Source organism: Chaetodon trifascialis, chromosome 17, assembly GCF_039877785.1.
Source record: "Chaetodon trifascialis isolate fChaTrf1 chromosome 17, fChaTrf1.hap1, whole genome shotgun sequence".
Lineage (NCBI taxonomy): Eukaryota > Metazoa > Chordata > Actinopteri > Chaetodontiformes > Chaetodontidae > Chaetodon > Chaetodon trifascialis.
In genome coordinates this window covers 3,223,299-3,248,677 of record NC_092072.1, presented here as the reverse complement: position 1 = coordinate 3,248,677, position 25,379 = coordinate 3,223,299, and the positions used below count along the sequence as shown (strand labels likewise).

The 25,379-nt window shown below is 42.9% G+C and overlaps 1 protein-coding gene across 1 annotated transcript in view; it reads right to left on the bottom strand.

The window, feature by feature from the left end:
* Positions 1 to 19,626, bottom strand: part of col11a2 (collagen, type XI, alpha 2) — a 42,565-nt gene extending 22,939 nt beyond the window's left edge. The window contains exons 1-5 of the mRNA XM_070984770.1: positions 19,305 to 19,626; positions 6,965 to 7,126; positions 4,871 to 5,081; positions 4,505 to 4,667; positions 4,260 to 4,382 (exon numbers count right to left, since the gene is read on the bottom strand). Coding sequence (XP_070840871.1) covers positions 4,260 to 4,382; positions 4,505 to 4,667; positions 4,871 to 5,081; positions 6,965 to 7,126; positions 19,305 to 19,422 — 777 coding nt within the window. The 5' untranslated portion in view covers positions 19,423 to 19,626. The remainder of the gene's footprint in view (positions 1 to 4,259; positions 4,383 to 4,504; positions 4,668 to 4,870; positions 5,082 to 6,964; positions 7,127 to 19,304) is intronic.
* Between the last annotated feature and the right edge of the window lie 5,753 nt (positions 19,627 to 25,379).

The following is a 25,379-nucleotide window of genomic DNA, read 5'->3' as shown; positions in this document are numbered from 1 at the left end:
GCTTGGATGATTTACTGAGACTGTACAGGCATTACTGGATACAGCAGATGATTAATACAAGTTTTAAAACAGTGAGCAAATAAACACCTGAAAAAGTACCATTACTAAAACAAATTCAGAAGCCATATTTGGAGAAATTTCATGTCCAGTTATTTTGTTTGTTTTTGCTGATCTCTCCAGTAATGCCATTCCCAATATTAAATGACAAAGCAGCATCTTTGTGCTAATATGAACCGGAGCCTGTGGTTTGGCAGAGGCACTGAGGGTGTGACTGGTCAGGTAAAGCTGATGCTGAACACACACACTAAACATACACATCATTGATGCACTGACCTGCTGTGCTCTCTTTCTCTCATACACACACACAGTTTATAATGCATTGAGCAGTCCAACTGAAAGACAGAGATGGTTATTGTTGCTACCGTAGGTTGCTGTTCAGCCATGCAAAAGAAAGAACACGGATGCAAATGCGTATTAGTCACATAACACCACAAAATGAAAACAACAGTACGTGATTCATTCTTACCACTCATGCTGCTATACTGAAAACACATGCAAATTAACACTGCCAACTAGCTGGCCAAAATTTCACCCAATAATATAGTGTAGAGGTATAACAGGCCAACATTGTGAATATTAACTCCTCAAATATGCAATACAGAACACAGACATTGAGGGGACAGCCTGTGGCACACATGCATGTCATGTATGCCATACAAAAGGTCAGATGTACAACCATTAATGCATATACCAAGACAAAAAATATGTGCATTGATATTCCCATGTTGACTGGAAAATTGGTATGGAAACTGATGATGCAGAGAAACAGCGGTTGCATGCGGTAACATCCTCCAAGACATTAAGAAATCATGCAGGTGACAAGATGATACAGACTCATGCCCTGGTCAGACAGTATTGCAAATCTTGTTTTGTTTTGTTGTCTGTGTGTGTGTGTGTGTGTGTGTGTGTGTGTGTGTGTGTGTGTGTGTGTGTGTGTGTGTGTGTGTGTGTGTGTGTGTGTCTTTTTTTTGTGATTGACTGTGAAGCTGAAAGGGTGGGGTTCATCAAAAAAGCTAGAAAATGGCAGATAATTCAAACAATCACAGTAAAGCACTTGAGGTCAAGTGAATTATGATATCCTGCGATTAGTAACTTGATACCTATTGTAAAACAAAATGTATTTACAAAGACTATTTGACCAAGATCAGTTTAAGAAAAGGCACTCTGGCATGTAACTGTTTGCATGTGCTGTTTTCAATTAGACAAAACACCCAATAATCATGTAATCCATTGGTTTGATAAGATAATGTTAGCAGCTCCACCAATTGTTAAAAGAGGTGATATATAGTAACCCTAAGCGTCTAAAAAAACAAAAAACACATCATCTGATTAACAAATTTATTGTGTGGCTATTAACTTTTTCCTGCAGGACTGACATTTCAGAGAGGTTGTTGGAGGTGGTTTGATTTGTCATAAAAAGTAATGAATTTTTCTTGCGCAGTGCATTATGTGCTGAGAATGTCTTAAACGTGAACTTGGTCTCTTAAAAGGTTTTCACTCTATTTAGGAGAAGGTATTTTGGTTTGTTTTAGGGTGGAACAGGATGTGTGAAGAAGGAGTGAAGGTTGGAGAACTGAGTGACAAAGAATGTGAGAAAAATTGTGTATATAACAACACAGCTGCACCTACACCACCCCAGTGCCCCCACTTAGCCACATCTGAACACACACAGATATATGACAACATGTAAATGACATGAGGACAAATAAATCATAGTAAAGGTCTTCCTGTGTGATGGAGGCGGTGGAAACAGATGTGTAGGCAGTCAATGTGGATTAAAGGAAAGGTGATGAGGAGGTATGGAGTGATGAGAGAGGCATATAGAACGGAAACGTGAAAATGTGCAGATTTTCACACAAATCTTTCAGAGAATGTAAATTTAACTGATATTCAAACATTTAGCAAGCCAAACCTATATGATGAATTAACCTGTTATTGCTGTAATACCTCTCTCTCTCACACACACACACGTTCTCCTTCCCTTCCACAAACCCTGTTTGTGTTTTCCGTCTCTTTTGCTCCCTCTTTACCTGTTGATTGGGGGCCCCAGGTTGGGGAGAGGGGAATGCAGAGGAGGAGGGAACGCCTGTTGTTTCCTCATAATAATAGGGGTATTCATGGTCATCCTGCTCCTCATCAAAGTACTGAGAGAGATGGGGGGATGGAGGGAGGGATGGGTTGGCAGTAGACAGGAAGGTTCAAGAAAGCAATGGAAAAGAAATGGAAGGAGAGGAATTTATGAAGGGGTGTGGATTGCCAGGGGGAGGTGAAAAGGGGTTGCAGAGGACACAGAGGGAGAAATAAAGGTGAAGAAGAAATCAGATGAATGTGGGGTGAAGCGGCAAGAGTGGGGAAAAATAAAACATGGTGACAGACAGCAAGAGACAGCAAAGCAGATAACAGCAAAAAGCTTTTATTTTTCCGTTCATCAGAAGGAGTCTGTGTTGCTGGCTAAAAGGCGTTGATTTAAAAAAATGTCCAAACACAGACGACCTTGATGAATGAGAAAACAGCAACAATTAAAGTCAATGAATAAAACCACACTGATTTGTATTCATTCAGAAAGCAGTCATATCAACATGGCAGGGTTTGGGACGCAAAGTGCTGGAGCTCTGTACACTGACTGATACAACTGTGCTGACTGATCCGACATGCAGGCTTATAAAACAAAGGTCATGTACTTTGGATGGATGAATGCAGATGAAAATTACTTGCTACTTAAGCTCTGTGATGCACCTGGTGTCAGGGAACTTTCAGCTTCCACATATCAGGATATTTTGAGAGGAACAGAATGAGGGAGAGCTTGCAAAGCTTATAATGAGTGTATATAATGTGCACAACCAGTCTCAGTAAGCAAAGAGGCTCCACCTTAATCCATCTTCATGCCAAATCCTTATGTGTCTCAATTTAACCAGAAAACCAATCAAAATTGAACTTCATTTGCATGTTTTATGTTCTGAACAAGTTCTCTTCCTTTCAATCCATGGGGGAAAAAATGGGGAAAGGCATTGATGCTAGCTTGTATCATCCGCTTTCCCCTACCTTTCATTTTCAGTTTCATTTTAGTAGAGCAGGAACAAGTGACAACTGCTCCACTGCTGTGACAATTCAAGCTTATGTTCCCACAACGCAAAGGTTATGAAATGATGGAAATGTGCCCATTCTTACAGGCGCAATTATGGAAAGCTATGATATGACAATGCCTCTGCTTTTCTTTGTACACAGACTGAGGAGGTGAGGAGGAAAGTGGATGGATACAAACTGTTGCTGATGATGGGGATGCGTGAGGAAGACAGAAAGGGAGAGCAGCACTTTGATGACATTATCAGACACCCAAACTGAACCTGAGGAATTCTCTTTCATTTTCATAGGACTGGTGCATTTAGAGTGGCCTTTGTTCTCATAATCAGACCATGTTTTCTAGCTTTCCTAACAGGTAAATTCGCAGGAACTTGATAAAAAACATGGACAGATCATGCAGCCTGCCGGAAGAATAAATATGTAGGACCTCTTTCCTGAAAGGCAACAGTGCGAACCACTATGCCACAGCGCCAGCTCATAAGATGACAGATTATTTTTCAATTAATAATATTCCTCACTGACTTCACTGACCCAGAAGTATCTACTCTGTGACAGCCATGATAAGAGCTGGACAGACTCTGAATTTCATACATGTAAAAAGGTGCTTCAGTCCATTTCAAATCTCATTCACTATCAGATACAAACAAAACTGTTTCTCAGACTATTCAGATCCAGTGAAACTTTCAATAGTTTTCTTCCTTCAAGTTTCAAAAAGTGTCACAGAAAAAGAAAAGGAAGTCCACAGGTTCTGTTTGGGCCTGCTTTATTGGAGCTACAGATGAGCCTACATTCTTATGAATGAGTTGTGTTAGCACAGAGCTTATGGTCTGAATTAATCAGCTCCGTAATGGATGCTAATCAGTAGTCTTGTAAGTGCTATAGGATCTGTGTGTAGCAGTGCATTCGCTTTGTGTGAACAACTGAGACCTCATCCTGCAGTAACCTTTATAAGAGGTGTAAGTCACATCTAAAGGCTGGTTACTGTACCCTGCTGGAAGGTTTTCAAGAAAATTATTCACTAAGAAGGTTACTTGAGTAATTAAAGTTTCATGTATCGAGGAGCAAATGTTGATTTCATGCATCTGTGTATGAACTCGTGTTGTGGTGATGTTACTCACGTATGTATTGGGGTCCTGAGCCTGGGTCTTGGGCAGTGGGGAGTCACAGTCAGGGCTGTAGTGTTCACAGAAGTCATAGGCAGCCTGTGAGTTGGAGGCGATCAGCAGTTGCTGGATGTCTCCCTATGAAGAAGAGAAAAAACAGATCAACAAAGATGTGCTAAAGCAAGCCTAACTTTCTAAAGCGTTCAACCACAAATTGTATAGTTTGTGCCTTTGCCAGTTACACTTATTAAGGTTCTCACCTGGAAAACCTCCTCATCAAGCAGACGGGCACCAAACACTGTGATGCCATTGGTGTCGATCTCTGCGTTGTTGCCGCGGGGCAGAGGGCGGGTCATCTTCTTCTTGCAGTCCAGGAGCAGTGTCACGTTCTTCTTTGAAACAGAGATAGCGATGCGATGCCACCTAGAGACGAGGTGGAGGAACAGAGGGCAAATAAATGTGCAATGTGACTACAGGCCTGATTAAAAAGGTGTCAAACCAACCCTCAAACCACATACACATTCCAACCAACACTCACACACATACTATGTCCAACCACTAACACCCACATGACCCCAATCATGTCATCTCAACCAGTCACAAACTGGTTGTTGCTGGTTACTGACTTGCCATCAGCCAGGTTGACGCCTCTGAACAGTGGGAAGTCCTCAGGGGCTGGCTTGCCGTTCTGGTCCTCATACAGGAAAACTGGTGAGCGTCCGATTTCAATGCCCAGCTGCTGGATGCCCTGCTCACTGTAAATGGAGAGGAGGAAGGCCTGGAGACCAGCATGGGCCTTAACCAGAGTCATGATGGAGAAGTTCTCCGGGAATCGACCTATTGATGAGGGAAGGGAGGGATGGGAGAAGAGAGACAATGAAAGAAGGCAAGGGTGATATCATGAACATGGGTCATTGCTAGACTTGTGGGTATTTTACAAGAAGAAAAAATGAGGAGGATGCAGTAAAGGAGAAAGGTGGAAGGTGTGTAGACTGACCTGAACCTTGCACCAGAGCATTTATCTATCATGGAACATGAAGGAGGAAGGAGAAGGAGGTGAAAAAAGAAGAGGAGAGGAGGAGGAGGTTTCAAGCAGGACAGATGAACAGGTTGCGGCTGGGAAAGGAGGAGAAAAAATGGAGGAGTAGTGCAGGATGAGAGGTGGAGAAGAATAAGTGAAATGACACCAGCGATGATCTTCAAGAGATTAAAATAAGAGATCTGCGTCAGGATCAACTGGTTGTGGAATAACAGTATATAATACATAATGACAGGTGAGCAGAGCTGCAGAAGGAATGCTAAATCTCAGAAAATGAGTTGAAAATCAGGTTTGACTTTTGAGGATTTTTTTTTTTACTACCACATAAGTGCCACTCTCTGTTTGCTCTTCTTACTCCAGGGTGTCAGACGGTATACTAAAGTTAATTTGTTATGGCTCTCCCACACAGTTTAACTGAGCTGCTGCACTGCAACACATAATTATACTTTATATGCAAGAGCAATCTAGCATAAGGCACAATAGCCTCACTTAACTCCAGAGAGCTCGGTTTAAATACACCTAAAACATATATAGCAACCTGTAATTCTAATTATAGGTTTCGGCACTCTGGAATGCATCAAATACTTTAAATATTAACCCCCCTTAAAGTGTACTGTGACGGTCCCTCTCTCCTAAGCAAACTGTGTTGTTGTCAAAAATAAAACAGATCCAAAAACTTCTAATAAAAAGCTATATTTGTTTTATAATAACCCGCAACGTTGCTACTGCATTTGGTTGAATTATTCGCAAACTCAGGGTTCATTTTATTGGCTAATACTGGGCTAACATCAATCCATAGCATTAGCATAAATTACTCTATTTACAAACGCTAGTTAGCTAAAGTTTGCTAAGTGATAATGTTAGCTAGCTAACTCTAGAAACTTCCACAAACAGGTGTCCTGGCAAAAGTCGTGTTCACCAACACACTGTAAGGAAGACTTTCGAGTGTATTACTGCGCATACAGCCACTCACCACAGGCCTGCGAGCTGTGTTAAATTGGTCATATTTTTTTAAAAGTGTGTCTGAAGTTTGACCCATGGCTCGGTCCGTTTTACTATCAGCGACAGTTAGCTTAGCAAGTAGCGACTGGCGCCGGTGCTGTTGCTATGGATACAACTGCGCATTGATATCGAGGGCGGCTCAACTGTTGATGGGAAGATAATGAGAAACTAGTTACTTCCGTTGAATCATTCTAAAAACCTCGGGTAATAAATATTTGGATATGCCGTCTATTTTATCGATGTAAATAACTTCTTTCTCTAATAAAAACACTCTTATTTTGCACACCTTGTTCTAACTGCTTTGTCAATGCTGTACCTCATTATGGTCATGCCAATAAAGCAAATTTGAATGTGAATATTCGTGAGTAAACAAAATAAAACCTGGCTCTTCAGTCAGTTGATTTACTCTAAAACAATTCCATATATACATGTTTATTTTGACATTGGTTAAATTTAATATTTAAGGATAGTTCAGTTCAGTCATCATAAGGAGTACTACTCAAACTAAATAGTTGTTGAGGGCCATCTCTTTTAAAGCTGTCTCTTAGAAGTCCTCCATCATTTAAATCACTAGATGGTGGTACCTCTTTAAGTTCATAATAACAGTTATTAAACAGCTTTATGGCAATTTCTCTCCAAACACTCGGACAACCTGTTGTCGAGTCCGGCTGAGGCCTACCTGAGAAGAGCTGCTTGGTTGGGGCAGAGATCTGGGCCTTCTTGCTGATGCGGTAAGCATGATCGGGGCTGCTGGAGCGACGGGATGTGCAGAAGCCAGGGACTTTCTTCACGCCCTCTGGGAGAGAGGGAACCTGCAGAGCGCGCAACACGTCCACTGGGTCTGAGGAAGAGGAGCAAGAGAGGAAAATCATCATGACATCTACCAATAATTCATTCAGATGGTTGCTTTGTATGCAGCACAGCATCTTAATTCAATAAGTAAACGTCAAAAGGCCTTCAATGATAAATCAGTAAATTACACAAGTTTGCCACTAATCCACCAAATCTGTGATGCTTTCAAACAAAATCTGAGATAAAACATCTGAATCTGAGTCCTGCTTTCTGTAGACACAACGCTTCTCTCTCTGGTTTGCATTTGTCACTTTTTGTGGATGTCGACATGCAGTAAATCTGTGATGTCTGCAATCATGGAAATAAATCCCTGCTGCTGCTCTGCTTTATGGTGTATGATATGATGCATATGTGCACAAACATATAAAAGATAAAGACCGTAACAGCTTTTCAGAAGGCCCATCATTAGGCTGTATATAAATCACTCTAAAGGCTCATTTATTTCTGCAGCGTTGCTAAATACAAAATAGAGATCATTTTTCAGTGCAGCCCGTCTGCACAGCTGCAGAAACCTGACCTGCACAAAAAAAAAAGTTAATCTTGAGAGTAATCTTAAATGTTCTTGCAGCACTAATGTGACATAGGAGCAGATACAGGGGGTGTCCACAATGGCTACCACTGTACATTTCAGTATAATGTAAGAAAGGAAGCACTATGTCGGGGCAGAAATGGGCCGCAGTCCAAGCCGCATATATGAACCGCTGTGAGGCAGGTACAGTAAAGCTCAGTTTAGATCAGAGCGGAGACAGTGGCCTCTATTCTGCTCGCGTTTATCAAGCAGCTGAAACAAGCGGCTGTTGATGTGACAGCGCTGAGTCAATGGAATATTTGTATGAGGAAACATTTCACAGTCTCACCTGACACACACAAACATGAAAAAATTCAGGCACACACACACGCACGCACACTCCAGATATACAGTATGCACCCTCACAACAGTCTCACATCCTCTCTCCACTTTCACACGCTGAGGTGGGGAGTCTGTTTCTCCACCTTCAGTCTGCGCTGTGGTTCACCTTGCTGGCTTTCTCACATTGCTCAAAGGCACTGTGTCATTGTGAGTGCTCCAGTTTGAAAAGCACAGATCTGACTCGACCACTCATGGTAGAATAAGCGCTGCGCTGCGAGACAATTTGGGTGAAAGCGATCGTGTTTCTTAGGTTATCATTAATTTGCCTGCATGAGCTACCAAACAGCAGATGGGAATCAATCTTACAGAGGCAGCAGGAAAATCTAAGCCACACTCACGCCATATGCATGATCTATTTTGAAAAAAAGTGCTACCTGATGTTCATTGCTATGTCCTCTAAAGTCTTACCCTTTTGGAAACAAACATCTTGAAAGAACTGATCATTTTCAGCCTAATTTACAGTTACACGTTCATGTCAGCACCCATTTCACCACAGCAGGCATTAAATCTTAAAAAAGGGCAGATGTCTAATCAGTCACATGGCTCGACTTGTGCTGTCTTGTTACAGAACAGTATTCTGTGCACAGCGAAGGCAGGTTAATGGATTCCAGCGCATCGTTGATTCCTATTGGAGGACGATCTGTGACAGAGGTCAGAGGTCAGGCTGCTTTATACAATGCATAAACATACATACATTGATTGCCAAGCTGCTGTGTACTATGCTGTCTAATTCAAGATGGAATGACAAATATGCTTGACTCAAATTCAAGCTTGCACACACGTATCTTAGACGGTTAAAAATCTGTGAAGGATTCTTATGGTTTTGAAGTGATGCTGCAATAAAGTCTAAGTTTTCAACAACATTTTCCTGAAGCAACTTATCCTTCCTCGGTCCTGGCCAGCCTTCCTGTGTTTGAGGTGCACCAGAGAGCTAACTTTGCTGTTAACAGCCAATGAAATTCATTTGCTGCCAGGCCCGCTGTGGCATTTCTCATAATAAACTTATGGTGGCGGTGATGCATTGGCACTGATGAAAAGATGCAACCGAGCCCTCCTGCAATGAAGCTAAACGCTTGCTTTCATTTTTCATTCAGCAGCCACTTTAATAAACTCTAATTTGCAGGTGCTTTAAAAGGACTCATATTTAAGCAGGAAGTATGTAATCACACACACCTCAGCATGCTGTACAACAGAACATACAACAGCACGGCACTAACCCTCACATGATGAGTGTTAGGAGCTCATCGCCACAAATGCTGAATATGTGACCTACTGGCACAGTAAGGAGGTGGACAACCAGTGCGTCAGCAACACACCAGGCAACACTTTGGGTGATGCTGATGTTAATTAAACTCTTTCAAAATGTTTCCTTGCAATTGTTTGATCAAACAATCACTCCTGATCATCAGAAATTAAATGAAAGTAGGCGCATGTAGTCAAAGACTGTGGCTCTTTTTATTGTGAAAAAACAGAAACTGACATGCATGAATATATGAAGGAACGTTGCATATAAAACCTTTTCAACGTGCAGGAATTTATGATGCTTTATTTTGGCCTGAAGTTTCCCTGTGTTTGTCCTAAAATCACACTGAGCCCATCAGTGGTGCTTTTGTTTAGGTGACACCCAGCGTCTCACAGTCAACAGTCAGTCAAACGGGCCCACAGATGGTAATATTTACTCCAACAGAGCAAATGGTGCATTAATATTGCCTCAGACTAGACCTCAGTCCATTAACGTCACTCTACACCAGGGAGAGAAAGAGGAAGAGGAGGGGGGTAAGAGGAAGAGGTGGAGTGAGGAAGGAAGGGAGAAAGAGAAGGATGTATAAGCAACATGTAAGGAGGAGGGGAAGCGAGAGTTAGATTGAGCAGCATTGTGATGCTACATTAACCATCCATCAGAAGCTCAGAAACAGCTGCTTGAAGGCAGAAATGAACAGAGGGGAGATTAGTTAGTGAAGTTATGGAGGGGCATGCTGAGAGGAGGATGAAAAGAGGAATAAGGAAATGCACTTATTCATTTATGGTTCCTTCTTTTAAATTCCGTACTTTTATCCAGACAGCAAAGTCTTGATCAGACTGTTTTCCCAACTAAGTCAGTCCATAAAATTATATTGATTATATATATTGAAAATGAAAGTGAACCGTCTGACTTTGAGTGCAATTTCCAGACTTTTGAAACTTTCAAAGAGGTGCATTGAATTTTATTCCATATTATGCAGATCTGCACAGGAATGCTGGGAATGAGAAAGAGGTAGAGGGAGGGCAGTGAGAGGATGAAGGTGGGAGAGAGAGGTTCAGGCAAAGGTGTGTGTGTGTGTGTGTGTGTGTGTGTGTGTGTGTGTGTGTGTGTGTTTTGGGGGGCAGGCAGTGACAGTAGACAGCATGCTTCTGTGATGGCAGGATAGTGGATCAGATTGCAGCCAAAGCTCCCCCAGCACACCCAGTACAATGTGGCGCTCTGTTCCCTGCTGCCTGCCCGGCTAACATCTGCAGCCGGGGCCCTTCCTGCCTGGAGGACCACAATCACGACAAAAACACACCCACAAAAATAACACACGGGGCCACAGAGGTACACACTCACAGAGGCCAGGCACGGAAAACGGCACCAGTACACATCACAAGATGAGGAGTGGCAAATATGAAACTAGACAAGGTAGGAAAACACAGAGCCAGGGGGCACAAACTCTCTCTTTACTTTCTTTCTTCTCCTTCTTCCCGCTCCATCGGTCTTTCTTACCATAAGCGCTCACAGATGGCTGCAGCCCTTTGATGTAAACGCAGGCAATTACACTGGTGTCATTAAGACAGGAAACAGGGCTCCCAGGCACGTGAGGGCAGTTACAGCCAGTGCTGTAGGTAAAGATTACAGTAGCCTGTACAGTTAATGCTGACAGCTGCTCTGCCTGAAATGAAAAGGCCATTTTCAGTGTGGCACTCATGTTAGAACATTAATTTGGTGCCTGAATCACTAAAACTCATTCACCTGATGTTGCTTATTAGACGTAATTGAATGTGAAATTGTTCTATTATTGGGGAGAATTTTGCAGAATCTTCAAAATACCAACAATTCAGAACTTTTGAAAAAGGGACTTTTTTTACTGAAGCCCAAAAAATTTCTTAGATAATCCATCCAGTGTTCAATCATTTCGCTGAGATGGGCACTGTAAAGTGAGGTGTGCTGCAAAAACTGCAGGATTTTTCAGCAGTGCTTATATTACTGTAGTTCCTCTCAGCTGCCACTAGATGGAGCTAAATCTGATTTAATGAACCTGGTGACAGGCGCCAGTGTTAACCAGCACAGTCATAGTCTGTTGAAGGGCTGCAGCCACATGATGTTACACACACACACACACACACACACACACACACACACACACACACACACACGCACACACACACACACACACACACACACACACACACACACACACACACACAGACTGTGCAAACAGACACACTTAGAGGAGTGAGAGATAAACAATGCTAATGCTTAAGTAACGAGTGACTATTAAGCAGAGTCTGTGCGTTCTGTCAGGGTAAACGACTCGACGAGCAGGACACACAAACGTCTGAACACAAAGCAGATGGACACACAGATTAGACCCTGTATACACAACGCGTCAGAATCACTGGTCAAGACGGTTGTTGGGTTTCTCATGAAGCCGAAATGAAACAGTAGGCAACCTCAAATTAATGAAATAATAGGAATAAGGGACTCCTATGAGGGATAGCATGTGATTATCATATATATATTCAATGCCTCCATCCATCTCTATACCTACCTATACTTTGGGCTCAAGCCCATCCCAGCATGCACTGTCAAAGACAGTGCTGGGTGATGTAATTAAAGGTTGTGCATACTGTATGTTTCCATGTTGACACATGAGTATATTGCACGCACACACACACACACACACACACACACACACACACACACACACACACACACACACACACACACACACACACACACACTATGAGGCTTGGGTCATTGTGTTACTGCAGACTTGTGTGAGGTGACAGCGGTGTGACTCTCAGTTCACTTCAGACTTCAAACTTTATTTCCTCTCTGAGTTTTCTGCTTTAGATGTGCAACAATTTCTGTGTGTGTGTGTGTGTGTGTGTGTGTGTGTGCGCGTGCGCCCTTTCCTCTTTTGGTACAGCTGTGCCAAATACCAGACACACACTCCAGCTGACACGTTGACCCCTCACCTCTCACCTTTACACAACGACCACAGTGTTAGACACACAGAGCGAGGGCGACGTGCAATATTGACCTCAGATTAACGCACACACATACAAACGGATGCACAGATTCAGGAGTGCTGGACTCCTTTGGCATTTCTAAGAAAGAACAAAGACGGCGGGGACATGAGGACACAAATGACAGAAAGTTAAATATAAAACTAATTTCAAAATTGCAAGTCGGCGTGAACTAAACTCCAGTTGTTCCGAAATCACCAGCTGTGTCCCCGTCCACCCAGCTGACCGCGATGGCGAGGCGTATGAGCGCCTGCAGGTTGTAATTTTCAACAGGGTGCTCTATAGTTACGATTTATTTATAATGCCTCATGTACACAGACAGAAAATCCATTATGAGCACCCATGCTATAAAAAGGGGGTTATTAGACTTGACATTGTTTATATGGCATGAAATGAGGGTTTGGCTTGTCAGTGGGGTGTTAATTATCATGTAGATGTCACATCATGTGACAGTGTCTGGCTAGCTGCTCCAAAAGCAGCGATGCCAACACAGAACTATGCTTTGTGCTGGATGAATGTCAGTAAATCCTGACCCAGGTGTGAGAGGCAAGGGGACTGGGAACATATTAATGATAATATCCACTAAAGATGTTTCACTGATTTCCCCCAATAACACCAGGTGACTCACTGTCAGGATGGAAATGAGATTTAACAAGAGATTCAAAAATGAATCTGAGCCTCGACGTCAGTGACACCAGAGCGTTTGAACAGCTTAATGTGGATCTATAATCTAACTTAAAGTCAAAGTCAGCAATATAATTCAATAACAACTTTTGTAATTCAAGCACAAACTGGACTGTGACTTAAAACTCTTACAAAGTGAGTGAAATAATCAGTGTAAAGCACAAAAAAAAGCAGACAGCAGGATGATTTCTCACATATGAGCCTGCCTGTGGGCCTTTGCATGCAGCATAATTACAACATAATTACACACTGAGGAGAAAAGGACCGACCACCTCTGTCATGCATGAGAGTAGAAACACACACTGATTATATATTAATGGATCTGCATTCCAGGTCCAACCCCTCATGGTCAAAGAACTCGACTTCTTTGCCACTAACAAGGTCACAGCTTGAGCTTTTTGATGCTGTGCCTTCTTCTTCTTGCACCTGCCTCCACCAGCACTAATTTTAGAGTATCATTACTAATGAATCCCTCAGTCTGTGTGGTTTATCCGTCTCTGCAGGGCAGTGCCAGCCTTTACTGTAGTGCAGCCCGATGTGGTTTCTTCATTACCTCCTTTGAGGAGCTGCTGCCAGCATGTGCCCGAGCCGTCTACTGTCCGCTGTGTACCATTATGTGGTCGGTGCCAGTCTGCGTGTGCCGCTATGACGCTGCCAACGTGTATCGTGCCGGAGTCTCGTGTGGTTTCAGGGCTGGTGGCCGCAGTCTTAGTTTGGATCTGAGGGTGGATGCTGACACCACAAGGCCTACGTGGGGCCGCGGGGCCCTGACCAGGAGACAGTCAGTGGTTCCCTGTAACGTACTATCACATGGGACAGACAGCCAGCAAGAGCACAAATTAGAAACCTGTCTTAGGCCCAGAACACGGGAGCTCTGTCACCTCACAGAGGTAAGGTCTTGGGTTTGAATCCCAGCCAGGGCCAGGAGTTTGTATGTTCTCCTGGTGTTTCTTAGGTTAATTCTCCTGTCAGTGCCCTTGACCAAGGCACCTGTGAGTGCCCTTACTGGAGGGTGAGCGCCCTTAAACGCAGAGAACAGCTGAGTGGAGAGACTTCACAGCATAAAAACCTCACAGTCCAAAATCACTGTCTTCATATGCTGCTATAAAAGGAAATGCGTGTTAAATTGCTTCATGGTCACTTAACTTTATTCAGGTTCAGCTGATGTTAAGTTTTACTGCTGAAAATATAATTGACTTAAAACTGCCAATTTCCACAAACTGGACCTTTTTTTTTCTTTCTTTTTTTTTTTTACAGCAAAACAGCGCAAAATTATAATTTGCTTTCTGAAAACTGGTGAGCGCTGATGCTTGATCTGTCTGGTCGAATCCTTCTTGCTAAACGAGGACCAGCGTAAGGTACCGACAATACATTTATAACAAACAAACATCTTCTACACGAGAGGTGACAAGTCAGACTTATAAAAAAGAGGAGTGGAACAGCAGTGAGCCAGCATTACAAAATAATCATCATCACTGTTTCTAGTGACACTTCTCAGTGTGGAAATCCCCACGTCAGAAATCTGCTCCGCACTCTGAGGATTTTTATTGGAGCAATTTAACTGCACGAACTAAAGTGAGGAGAGATGGCGGCTGAAGAGCGCTGCAGTGGACTTTGATTGCAGCGTGTTGTGTCTGGATCTTAGAACAACACTCAACAAGACTAATTACGTATTTGTATTTATTTTTTGTTCCTGCACTAATGGTGCCAACACTTATTCATTTATGCTGATTGCATTTAGCAGTTTAAATGCAACACATAGTCGGGTTGACATTATATTACAGGATGCAATGACTCCAAGGTGCTTCCCTGCCTTCCACCCAGAGAGCCTAATCAGGAAGAAACATGCATGGAGAAAGAATAAAGTACTGTTTCATGCTACTTATATTGTTAAATAACTGGGGATTATTGCATTAGGCCACCTGATAAGTGATGAAACAGCAGGGAGAGGTACCGTCCCTGTGATCACTTACTTTTTGGTGTGTTTTCTCTATGTTTTAAACCCTGCTGTCAAATCTAATATATGCTGGACTGAAGTCCATTTCCAGGCAAGCTTACACCAACATTTAAATCTATTTTCAAATGGATAGACAGGACAGGAGTCTGGAAAAGAGATGTACATTAACATTACATGTAAAAACACACAGCTGGGCTCCGCACCCTCCTACACCGACTTCCTAGAAGAAGGAAAATAACAGTGACTCGGAATAGCATCCTATACAGACAGTCTGTCATTATAAAGTTGGCACACTCTCCTGCCGTCCTTGTACATCTTCTGCTCAAACAGAATGCCTCGGAGCAACGACGCCTAACTATCCACACACAGAGAAACCACAAAATCATCACCTACGAAACCGAGAAAGAAGGAAGAGCTATCTTCTACTCGCAGTCTTCCCTGAAGTCTGCAGAGCTAATGTGGTTTTGTCTGAGAAAGGCTTTTATGAGTTCACAGTTTGAGGGGATGTCATGGTTTAGAACTGAGGCCTCACATTGATTCCTTTGACTTGTGCATGTTTGTGTTTTACAACCACAGTCTGAGTCTTATCTGTCCCTGCAAATGATGTGATTTTAAATCTGTGGTTGAAGAGAGAGACTGAGAGTGACGGTGAAGCCTACAGTCACAGAAAAGCCTCTCAATGGTCCTGATTGAGAGAAGATATAACTTTATGGATCCCACGCTGGGGAAGCCTAAAGCTGCCTGTGTCAGTGTGTGTCACTATGACAGCGTTCACATATTCAGCTGTTCTGTTAATAGTCTGTAAACTGGAGGACATGCTAACAGGCCACATAAAGCCCTGAACTCAGTTTCCCAGACTGCCTGTCCTCCAAAGCTGCTCTCCACCACCAACACAACAATCTTATGTTACACATGGTTAAGTTTATGGTTAAGCTTTGATGCTATATAAGGTCAGTCTGCATGAACTAACTCTAATTTTGAAGAGGAAAGGCAGATGATTGATGAGTTAAAAACTCAATCCAATTCCTGTCCAACAAATTATCTCATGACTACATGGCTGCAAAGCAAAATCATACTGGTTTTGGCCCACAGCTCTTCATCATCTCATCATCATCTGATGGGGATGAGACATCTGACTAGCTGACAGATACGTGTAAAAAAGAAAGGGGGAGAATATGGATGTGGATGATGATGTCACAGGGGCCCATGGGAAAATTATGACAAAGCATAAAAAAAAAAAAAAAATCAGGGACAAATTTAAAGCTCCCAGTCTGAGTCACATGTGATCAGCAGAAGCCTGAAATACCGCACACTTCCAGAGAGTCACAGGGATGAACTGTCAAACTCTGCTCTGCCCCCACATAGGAGCTCTATTCACCAGAGAGAGAGAGAGAGAGAGAGAGAGAGAGAGAGAGAGAGGTTATGTTTAGCCAAGGCAGAGACAGACTGCCCTTTGAGGAGCGCTCTGCTTTGAAATGAGGTTGAGGAACATCCATGTCAAGAAAATATTGCCCTCTGATTTTCTTCTCCTTTGAACAAAACTGGGCTTTCATGCCTGTCTAGGCCCACTGCTCTCTGGGTAATGGCTGTCCTTCATCCGTCCCTCCTCCTTTTTTTTTTTTTTTTTAGACTTCATTCTCCCAGAGAAGAGAGAATAAACATGAAAGATTCTGACCACTTTCTTCTCTAAATCGGTCTTTCACTGCTTGGGTGGGGCGCTCTTACAGTTTACACTAACATCTGCGCGGCTGCGCCACATTGCGCGCACAGGAACGCGCAAATAGACGCACCGCGCGCACAGTGGTCCAGCGCTTTTGGCCAACCATGCGCATATATTATCCACCGCGAGCGCGCAGGGAGGCTATGCGTGACCAGGCACGCGCTTATTAGTAAGAGGAGTGTTTAATTTGCGTCACTGTGACTTTATCACAGAGTCAGATGATTAGAGAGAAAAAAACTTTTTCTACAAGCAAACGAACACCTCTGAGCGCACAGCGCCTCTATCAGCATAAGCATCATTTAAGATGAAAAATACAGCCTGGCAGAGGTGTTTCACACAGAGCTACATTCACACAGATGGCATACATTTCCACACCCTGAACTGAGAAAAAACATCCATAGCTTACAGACGCATATACACAAACAGAACTGTACAAAGCGCACACAGACACGGACACACTGAACGCTTTCACTCCCAAAGCCCTGCGACCGAGGTGCTCCGCCGCATAATAACCTATTCATAAAGAGCAAAAATGTCTCAGGCTTCCGCCTCCAAAATACACACGGGAGACGACGGGAAGGTGCAATCGCCTCTCGCAATCTGAAATTGGAAACGGGGCCAAAGAATACACTGGAGGGGGGCAATTTATGTTACAAAAGCCCCCTTGGTCCGTCAGCTGTCCCCGCAAGTTATCCAAACGAAGAATAAAGAGCCATTGATGCATCTGTCAACTGAAACTTCTCAAGCAAATTTATTTCTCCAAAAGCGTTTGTGTAAACTCAATCTGCTTTCTGTTCAAAACCTGCGCGACGCGTCTCAGCCAAAGAAATCAAACCAACAACAAACAGAATCAAATCTGGAAATAATTTCCAAGCAGCTTCAGATCCACCAAAATCACAAGTTCATTATTTTAAAGGTAAACTGAAACCTCACAAAACTTCATGTTCAGACGCCACGACTTTAAGCCGAGCTGCTGCACTTTTCAAAGCGATGGTTTATCTTTATTATCACTTCATTTATTTCATGGCTTGCCGCGTGCCATTCCGCGTCAAAAGTCTTCAGTCAGATCTGAGCTGATCTGGACTCAGGTGAATCAATGGATTCTCTGTGTTAAAAATAACTCAGGACGACCAGCGGCCGGTCAGGGAACTGCAGCGCATACAGATCATTCCTGTCAGGCGAGTTTATCGCAAACTGCGGAGTGTGAGATGAGAAGAGGGGGCACACAACTTTAGGACTGATGATTTTCCGCTGGGAAATATGTCTAAGGTCTTCAGAACTCTCCTATCTGAAAAAGGATTCTTTTATATGATTGTACTTATTTTTGTTATCACTATTGAAACTAAAACAAACATGATCTGATTTTCTGTTGATGGAAAAACGCAAACTGTCCTTAGGCCACATCCTCCAAACTGGATGCAGAAATCCCTCCTCCCTGGACAGCCAGGGGCAGTGATGGATGGACGGGTGCACAGGCTGAACTGGTAAACACTCCGCCAGCCCCACTCTGCCTCACTGGCTATCCACAGTTTATGCTCCGGTCAGCATCCAGTTGCAATAAGGAAAACATTCTAGCAGGCTTCAAATATCGTAAACGGGATGTTTAGTCAATAGAGCTCCAAAGAGCGACTGCAGCAGCTCTCTGCACCGTCCTACCCCATGCCCCCTGCAGATAAGGGTGCGTTCAAAGAGCATCACCCTGCCCTGAGTAAATGTGATTCTTAAAAGTACATGAAGCTTATAGGAAGATAAACAGGAAATGTCAACATCAGGTAAATTTGTCAAAATAACTAAAAAGCACCCGAGCGCCAGGAACATTTGAGCTCAGCGGCTACGACCGCAACATTTGGTGTGATGACACCTGTCAGCAGACTCCATGCACGCCGAGAGAGGGAGGCAGCCGAGGAGAAGAGACAAAACACTTTTGATCGAAGCATAATTACGACTTTCTATGTTTTCCTGCAGCAAAGGAGAGAATAAACGGCTATTAAAAGCCTCTCCTCTCTGAGCGCTGCTCGGTAACAGACCGTGCGTAACGTCCATTATCGGACAGGGTATGTTAAGGCTGGTGAGACTTCAGCTTCTCCATAGGAAAAAGTGTCTGTTCAATCCAAAAAACGGAGAAACGGCATGGATCTGTAGAGACCCTGCGCCTAAAATCGCCTAAATTCTGCACGGTCCATTATGGGACAGTTAAAATTTCCTTCACATGACTTCATATTTTCAACTAACTTTTGTCAGTTTCAAGGCCTTGAGCAGAAAACACAAGTCGACCTGGGATGTTTTAGGAATTTGAGTCTGTGTTGACAGCAGAGATCAATTCTAAATGTGCAGGTATTGACGTAGAAACCTCCAAACAGTTTTACATGTTTGGATACTGCGTGGTTCTGCTGTTGGGCTGTTGATGACAACATTTCTCGGGGAAAAAGTAAAGATGCGTGTCAGGTGCGTAAATGTTCGCTCATGGATGAGGTGTACATCTACCACGCACGGCAAATCCATGAAGACAACGAAGAATGAACACGCTTGCAACGGAAAAAAAACATCACGCGACAGCAAAATCATCTGAACAAGTCTCGTTTAAAACGCACAATAAACACCACAACTATGAATAAGAGAAAACTTTTTACCTGCCCGAACCACGGTCGTTTGGCACACGGCGAGCGCCACCGTTACCAAGGCGAGGGATGAGAAGTCCATGCGCCATGGTCTCCGTTTCTTCCGGAAGGGACAATCTCCAGTATCCATAGTGTTGCAGTAGTTTGCCGGCCTGGCTGAGCTGTAAATGCAGGATATGGTGGAAGTTATCCTCTCACAGAGAGCCAGCCGACGACAGGGATCCGACTGAACCTTCTGCGAGGCAATAGACAAAAAGGCACGCCTCTGGAGACGTATACACCTCTCTCCCGGAGACTTTCCGTAATGAGTTACCTATCTCTGTCTATGTTAATGCACAAACCTAAACACTAAAGGGGGTTTGGGATGAATAAATATCTTTTATTTTAACGTTTAACCCCTTAGTGCTAGAGCCCCATTGAGTCAGACTGGGTACAAGTACCCAAAGTGGAGCGAGCAGCAGAGAGAGACCTGGAATCACGCTCTCTCTCCCTTCTCTCTCTTTCCCTCTCCCCTTCTTTACTTACACACTTACTCCCACGAAGAGTGAGAGCGTGTGTGTATGTGTGTGTGGAGAGAGAGAGAGTGACTGGTTAAGGGGGGGAGTGAGAGAGAAAGAGGGCGTGCGTAATTGCGCTCTCGTCGCACGTAGATCTACGTGTACGGAGAAGCGTCTGAGAGTGTGAACTGAACGTTTTTAATGATAGGCCTACACAAATATTTCACCCCGCACACAACAATGGCGTCTTTCTTTTCAGTGAGTAGGTGCTTTAATGTTGCTCACTGAACTCACGGCAGGCAGTGAAAACCGTTTTCTCTCCGTCTTTGATTCGCTCAAAAAGTAAATAACTTAGTGACAAGAGCAGGCAGAGGATTTACCTTTTCTGCTTCCTGCTGTCTTGTTCTTGTATCTGTGGGATGAAAATTCTGGCTTTATTAAACCACGAAGAACACTTCAGGTAAATGCAATGTGACAGCGGGACCGCGCACCGCGCTGCGCCAACACAGAAGAGTGAGCCTCCGGCCAGCCAATCAGGCTTCTGTCCGCGCTACTCACCACGCCCCTATCAACCAATCCTCGGAGCCCTCCTCTCGTTCTGATTGGTCAGTCCCACGTGGCCTTGTTTTGCAGCATCAGCTCAGGTGCGCAAAGAGAGAGGGAAAGGGAAAGGGATGAAAGCGCAGTGAGAGACAGGAATGAGTGCAGATGGTTTGTAAATCAGTGTGTTGTGTGTAATGAAGCTCTGCGAGTCAAGTCTAAGTCAGTTCAATCAATTATCTATCACTCTCATTTTTAAAAAATAATTTTGTAGACATTTTTACAATTTAAAGGATATATTATAAGTTCATAGGGTTTCAATTAAAAACTGAGCATCTGACTGTTTCATTCGGGTAAAACATGCTTAGCATATACAACAGGTCAAAACAATTAGCACAGGTTTGTGGATGTTTAGAACAAAATATTCTCTGAACAATTTTAGGTCCAAAATTTCTCTCGATCAAAACCAAGTGAAAACATTTGTACAATACTTGAAGACATTAGTGTCCCATAGCTTCAGTGGAATTTGAGAGACTTGAAGAATCTATGAAGCTGTGCTGCTGACTTGTGGTGGAGCAACAGCTTATTCAGACACCTTCCAGTCCATTACGAGCACCATACCACACCAGTCTAGCAGGGGAAGCACAGCTGGACCCAACCTTCACCTGCTGCAGCAGCCAATGCACCAAACCTCTGCACCTTGCAGGTGAGGGACCCACACGTCCTTCTGTTACGTCTTCATGCTCAGTCCAAACAGGACACAGGCCCAGACACCATGAACTCTCCTGCCAGCTCCTTTCCCAGGGCTGACTGCAGGAGGGGGGGGGGGGGGGGGGGGGGGGGGGGGGGGGCTGCCTTTCCCAGTCCTAGAAATGACTTTATATATTTCAAAGTCATTTCCATTATTGAAAATGTATTAGATAAATTAATATCATGGATCAGTCTCAGAAAGTAAACACTGTCTTTTATTATCCAAATTCTCCAATGTGCAATTCAAATATTCAAGGCAATATTATTTTTTATACTATTTTTGTATATAATGTACAAACATACAGCTGATTTTTATTTTGTATCCATTTTTATTGTTTATTTGTTCCTTTCTACGTCTCTTTTTGATAATGTTGTATCTTATCTTATCTTAGAAATAACCCATTAAAGTAGAAAATCACCAAACACCCTTTCCAGCTTAGAAATACTGCATCACAAGTTAATGAACAAATTTCCAAAAGCATCTCAAAGCACTGTCAAAAAAATATCCAGTCAGCGTTAGCAACACATTATAAGCTTCACAAAAGTCATATTTACAGTAAGGTTACTGTATTGGATTTTGTTATACAGTATTAACAGTTTATTGTGATATTCTGTCATCCCACTGTGTGAACCATATAGACCATATGTGCTTTAGTCGTATCTTTAACACCTGAAAGTCCAAAACAGCATAAACAGCACGCTCTTTGCTCTGAGCTTTAAACCAGCTTTAGTCATAATCTCAGAGAGACATTCCTTTCATAACTTCAAAGTCGCTTTCATATCCCTACCTGTCACTCCCAGCAGCATCGTCTGTATTTCAAAGCCATCCCCTGTGCCCAGCGTCTGCCTTGTAAACGTCTCTGCAGTCGCACAGCCCATGGTTAGTCACTTTCTTTGAATGCAGACTCCACATCCAGAAAGCAGTAATTAAGCATAATTATCCCCTGATGCTCTATACCACTCACTCTTTCTCACTACCATTCACGCCCCCAAATGTCTGTTTGATTCTCGGGGGGGTTAAGGAGGGGCGTGTGTTTGCATTCTGTGGTATTTTCACGATAATTCCCCTTATTTGGGGACTTAGCAACAATATAAAAAAAGAAAAGGAGAAAAACAGTAAAGCTAAATTTTCCTTCACCTCATATTAAATAAAAAACAATATATAGTGAAGACAGAAAGCAGCTGAAAGTCTGTTTCAACACTGCAATGCTGCGTTTTGTTTGCAGCTCTGCCAATATTAAGCTCACAGTGTAAAATACATCAGTGAAGGTTTGGAGGTTTGTTTGAGCATCCCATGGTTTGGACGTTCATGACTTGCATTGCACTGGTGGAAAAATGGATGTGCAGCATGAAACATATGAGTCATTTGTGCCTCATACGTGCATAAGATGCATTCCTTTTGTAAGCATTGGAAAGTTTCTTTTCATTTAGATTTGAGTTGTTAGGTCAGTACTCTCTACAGCGTGCAGCGAGACGGGTTTTAGCGTCTTCCTCTGCAGCTTTTTAGCAGGACGTTCAGCTGCTCATGTGGATCAAACCTCTCTATGATGGGCTGTGAACACAAGGTGACCCACAATGAGATTAATCATAAGATTGCAAATGAAATTTGAAATGTTGAAAGTTTTATTAAAGATTTCAACTTTTGAATATAAAATTTGAAATAACAGCTTCTCTCTTTGAGTGTTTGCAGGGTGATATTATACATCACAAATCAGTGTTCAAGGTTTTGACAACATGTTGTTTATGGCTTCTTTTCTGTAAGGACACAGTGTGATTATGGATCAGGGTCAGTTATTCTGAGTGCGCTGCAGTCAGACCCAGCAGGAGAAAAATCAGAACTGGAAATCGCTTCCAGTGAAGATAAGATGTAAACTGCAGACTGAAACACAAACATGCTGCATTCAAAGTGGACACTGGCGTCAGTGCAGCAAGCCTGTTGTTTTTGTTGAGTGCAGCAGTGAGAGGACAGTAAATGTTTGGTAGGACAGACACAAAAATGCACCAGCGTACAAAAAGCAGGTTGAGAAAATATGCACCAATATGACAAAACAACAGTAACAGGACAAACAGCAGCTGCTCTATCAATTCGACTGATAGATGGTCAAGCTTCACTAAAATTTGTAAAAAAAAAAAGAAAGAAAGAAAGAAAGAAAGAAAGAAAGAAAGAAAGAAAGAAAGAAAGAAAGAAAGAAAGAAAGAAACATATCATTTCATACTTATTCAACTGTTAAATCACATTTTTGCTGAATTGAGTGATGATTAAAAGCCAAACTTATTCTGAGGTTGCCCTAACAAAGAGCTAAAGAGTTTCTTTAGTTGGACTTTCAGCGGCGAGTTTTAGCGTCTTCAGGCTGTATTTAGGGTTTTTCTACCTCGACTGGAAGGAAATTTTAAGGAAAACATTTATTATTTGCTCATTTAAAGACGGCCAAATTTAAGGATATCTGCACAACATCTTCCCCACTGACAGCTTCAATCATTCACACTGTTGAACTATAGAATTGATATGCTGTAAACCTCACCGTGGATGCTCTCCAGGTTTGTGCAAACCACTCACGAGGCTCATAAGATGCCTGACTGAACTATCCATGTCCCCAAAATGCAGGTCTTTTGCATGCTAAATTCCAGGCGAAGAGGAAAGGGACACGCTTGCAGTACACAGGCCATGTTTTAGCTTGGGTTCAGCGGTAGTGTACTGTCTATGGGTTTGCATACAAGGCTGCTAAAAGAAGAAAACGATGCTGCCTTCTCATAAGAAACTGCAGGCTTTGATGTACGCAGAATGAGAAGGAGCGACCGCTGTGTGATCATGCCCTGAAACCATCAACTAGGCTGCTGCATCCAGCAATTATCCATCAGGAATCATAAGGAGAAAAAAGGGCAGTTTTTATACCTATATACAACAATATGGAAACCAGAAGGAAAACACAGCATTTCATGTTCTCAGATGTAAAAGAAGATGAAAAAACATGAGGATAGAGGAGGTGAACATTACAGCAGGAGCGCTGAAAAGGAAACCAAATATGAGAGAATTTAATGCAATTAAAGGGAGTACACGTAAACAATATCAACCCAGAGTTCACCATTTACCTGAAAGCCTAGCTGGGAGTTATTTTGTACCTTTTGTACACATTTTTATTTTCACTGTGGGCTTATTCATACCAAATCAGAAAGTCCAGGAAACGCTCCCTCACTGCGGCAGCTCTGGGTTTTTATTTTGGCTTCCCAGACACACTGGATCAAGTGTTTTTGGAGAACAGATGTATGTTTGGTTCTGGCCTCCTTGTGCTCCGAAAGTAGATGCCGCAAGTCGTAAAAAGAGACACCCCAAGAGACATCTGTGGTATGTGTTTGTGCTCGGCTTTGCACGTGGGTATATGCAACATTCATCCACCAAAGGATTCATATTTAAGGACTGGAAGCGCCACTTGTTGCATGCGTGTATTCATCTGGGACAGAGACTGGTGGTCTGGGCCAAATGTACAGCAAAGTCTGGGATCTGTGTTCTAACCATTGCTTTTGTTCTCCTCAGTTGGTACAGTTGTTATATTGGGGTTGGGAAGATCTGAGTGAATGAGGCGGCGTAGGGGGGAAAGGAGGTGTAGGGGACTGGGATCAGATGTGAGCTTTTCCAGGTTTGTGTGGTCTGTTCACAGACTGGACCAGCAGCCTGTTGATCACTGAGTTCTGCTTTTCCAGTTGAGTATTATGATTTTCTTTGCCACAATTAATACTATTAAGATGAAAATGAGATGAAAAGGAGATGTCGTGGGATTGTAAGTGAGCAGATATGACCTAAAAGAGAGATGTATCTTATTGTTTGATTTGTTGCATCCTACTTTATCAGATCTGTCCTTGTCTCGTTTTATCACATTGTAATTCGTCGTGTTGCATTTTATGCATTAATCGTACAATATAAATAGTTTATTATTATAATGTGTGATGAACCCTCTGCTTCAAAGGGACGATGCCGCTTAAAGTGTTTCATATGAAGCTCATAAAGAGCTCCCTAACATGGTTAAACCACTGAAGTGGCTGTCCCAGAGTGTCTCTGCCCTTCAAGCCTCATTTCATGTGGACCAGCTGCGTCTGTGACATCACATTTGATTCATGAATTTTGACCACAAGCATGTCAGCTGGGATGCCAATGCTGGAATCACTCCAGAGGTTTTAGTGTAATTCAAAAGCCAACATGGTGACATGGGTCAGATTTGAAAAGGAAGCAGTTATCGTTCGAGTGCAGGTGTGTCGCTTTCTACGTGACCTCAGCGTCATCCTCGCTCTGATCCACTCGTCTTTC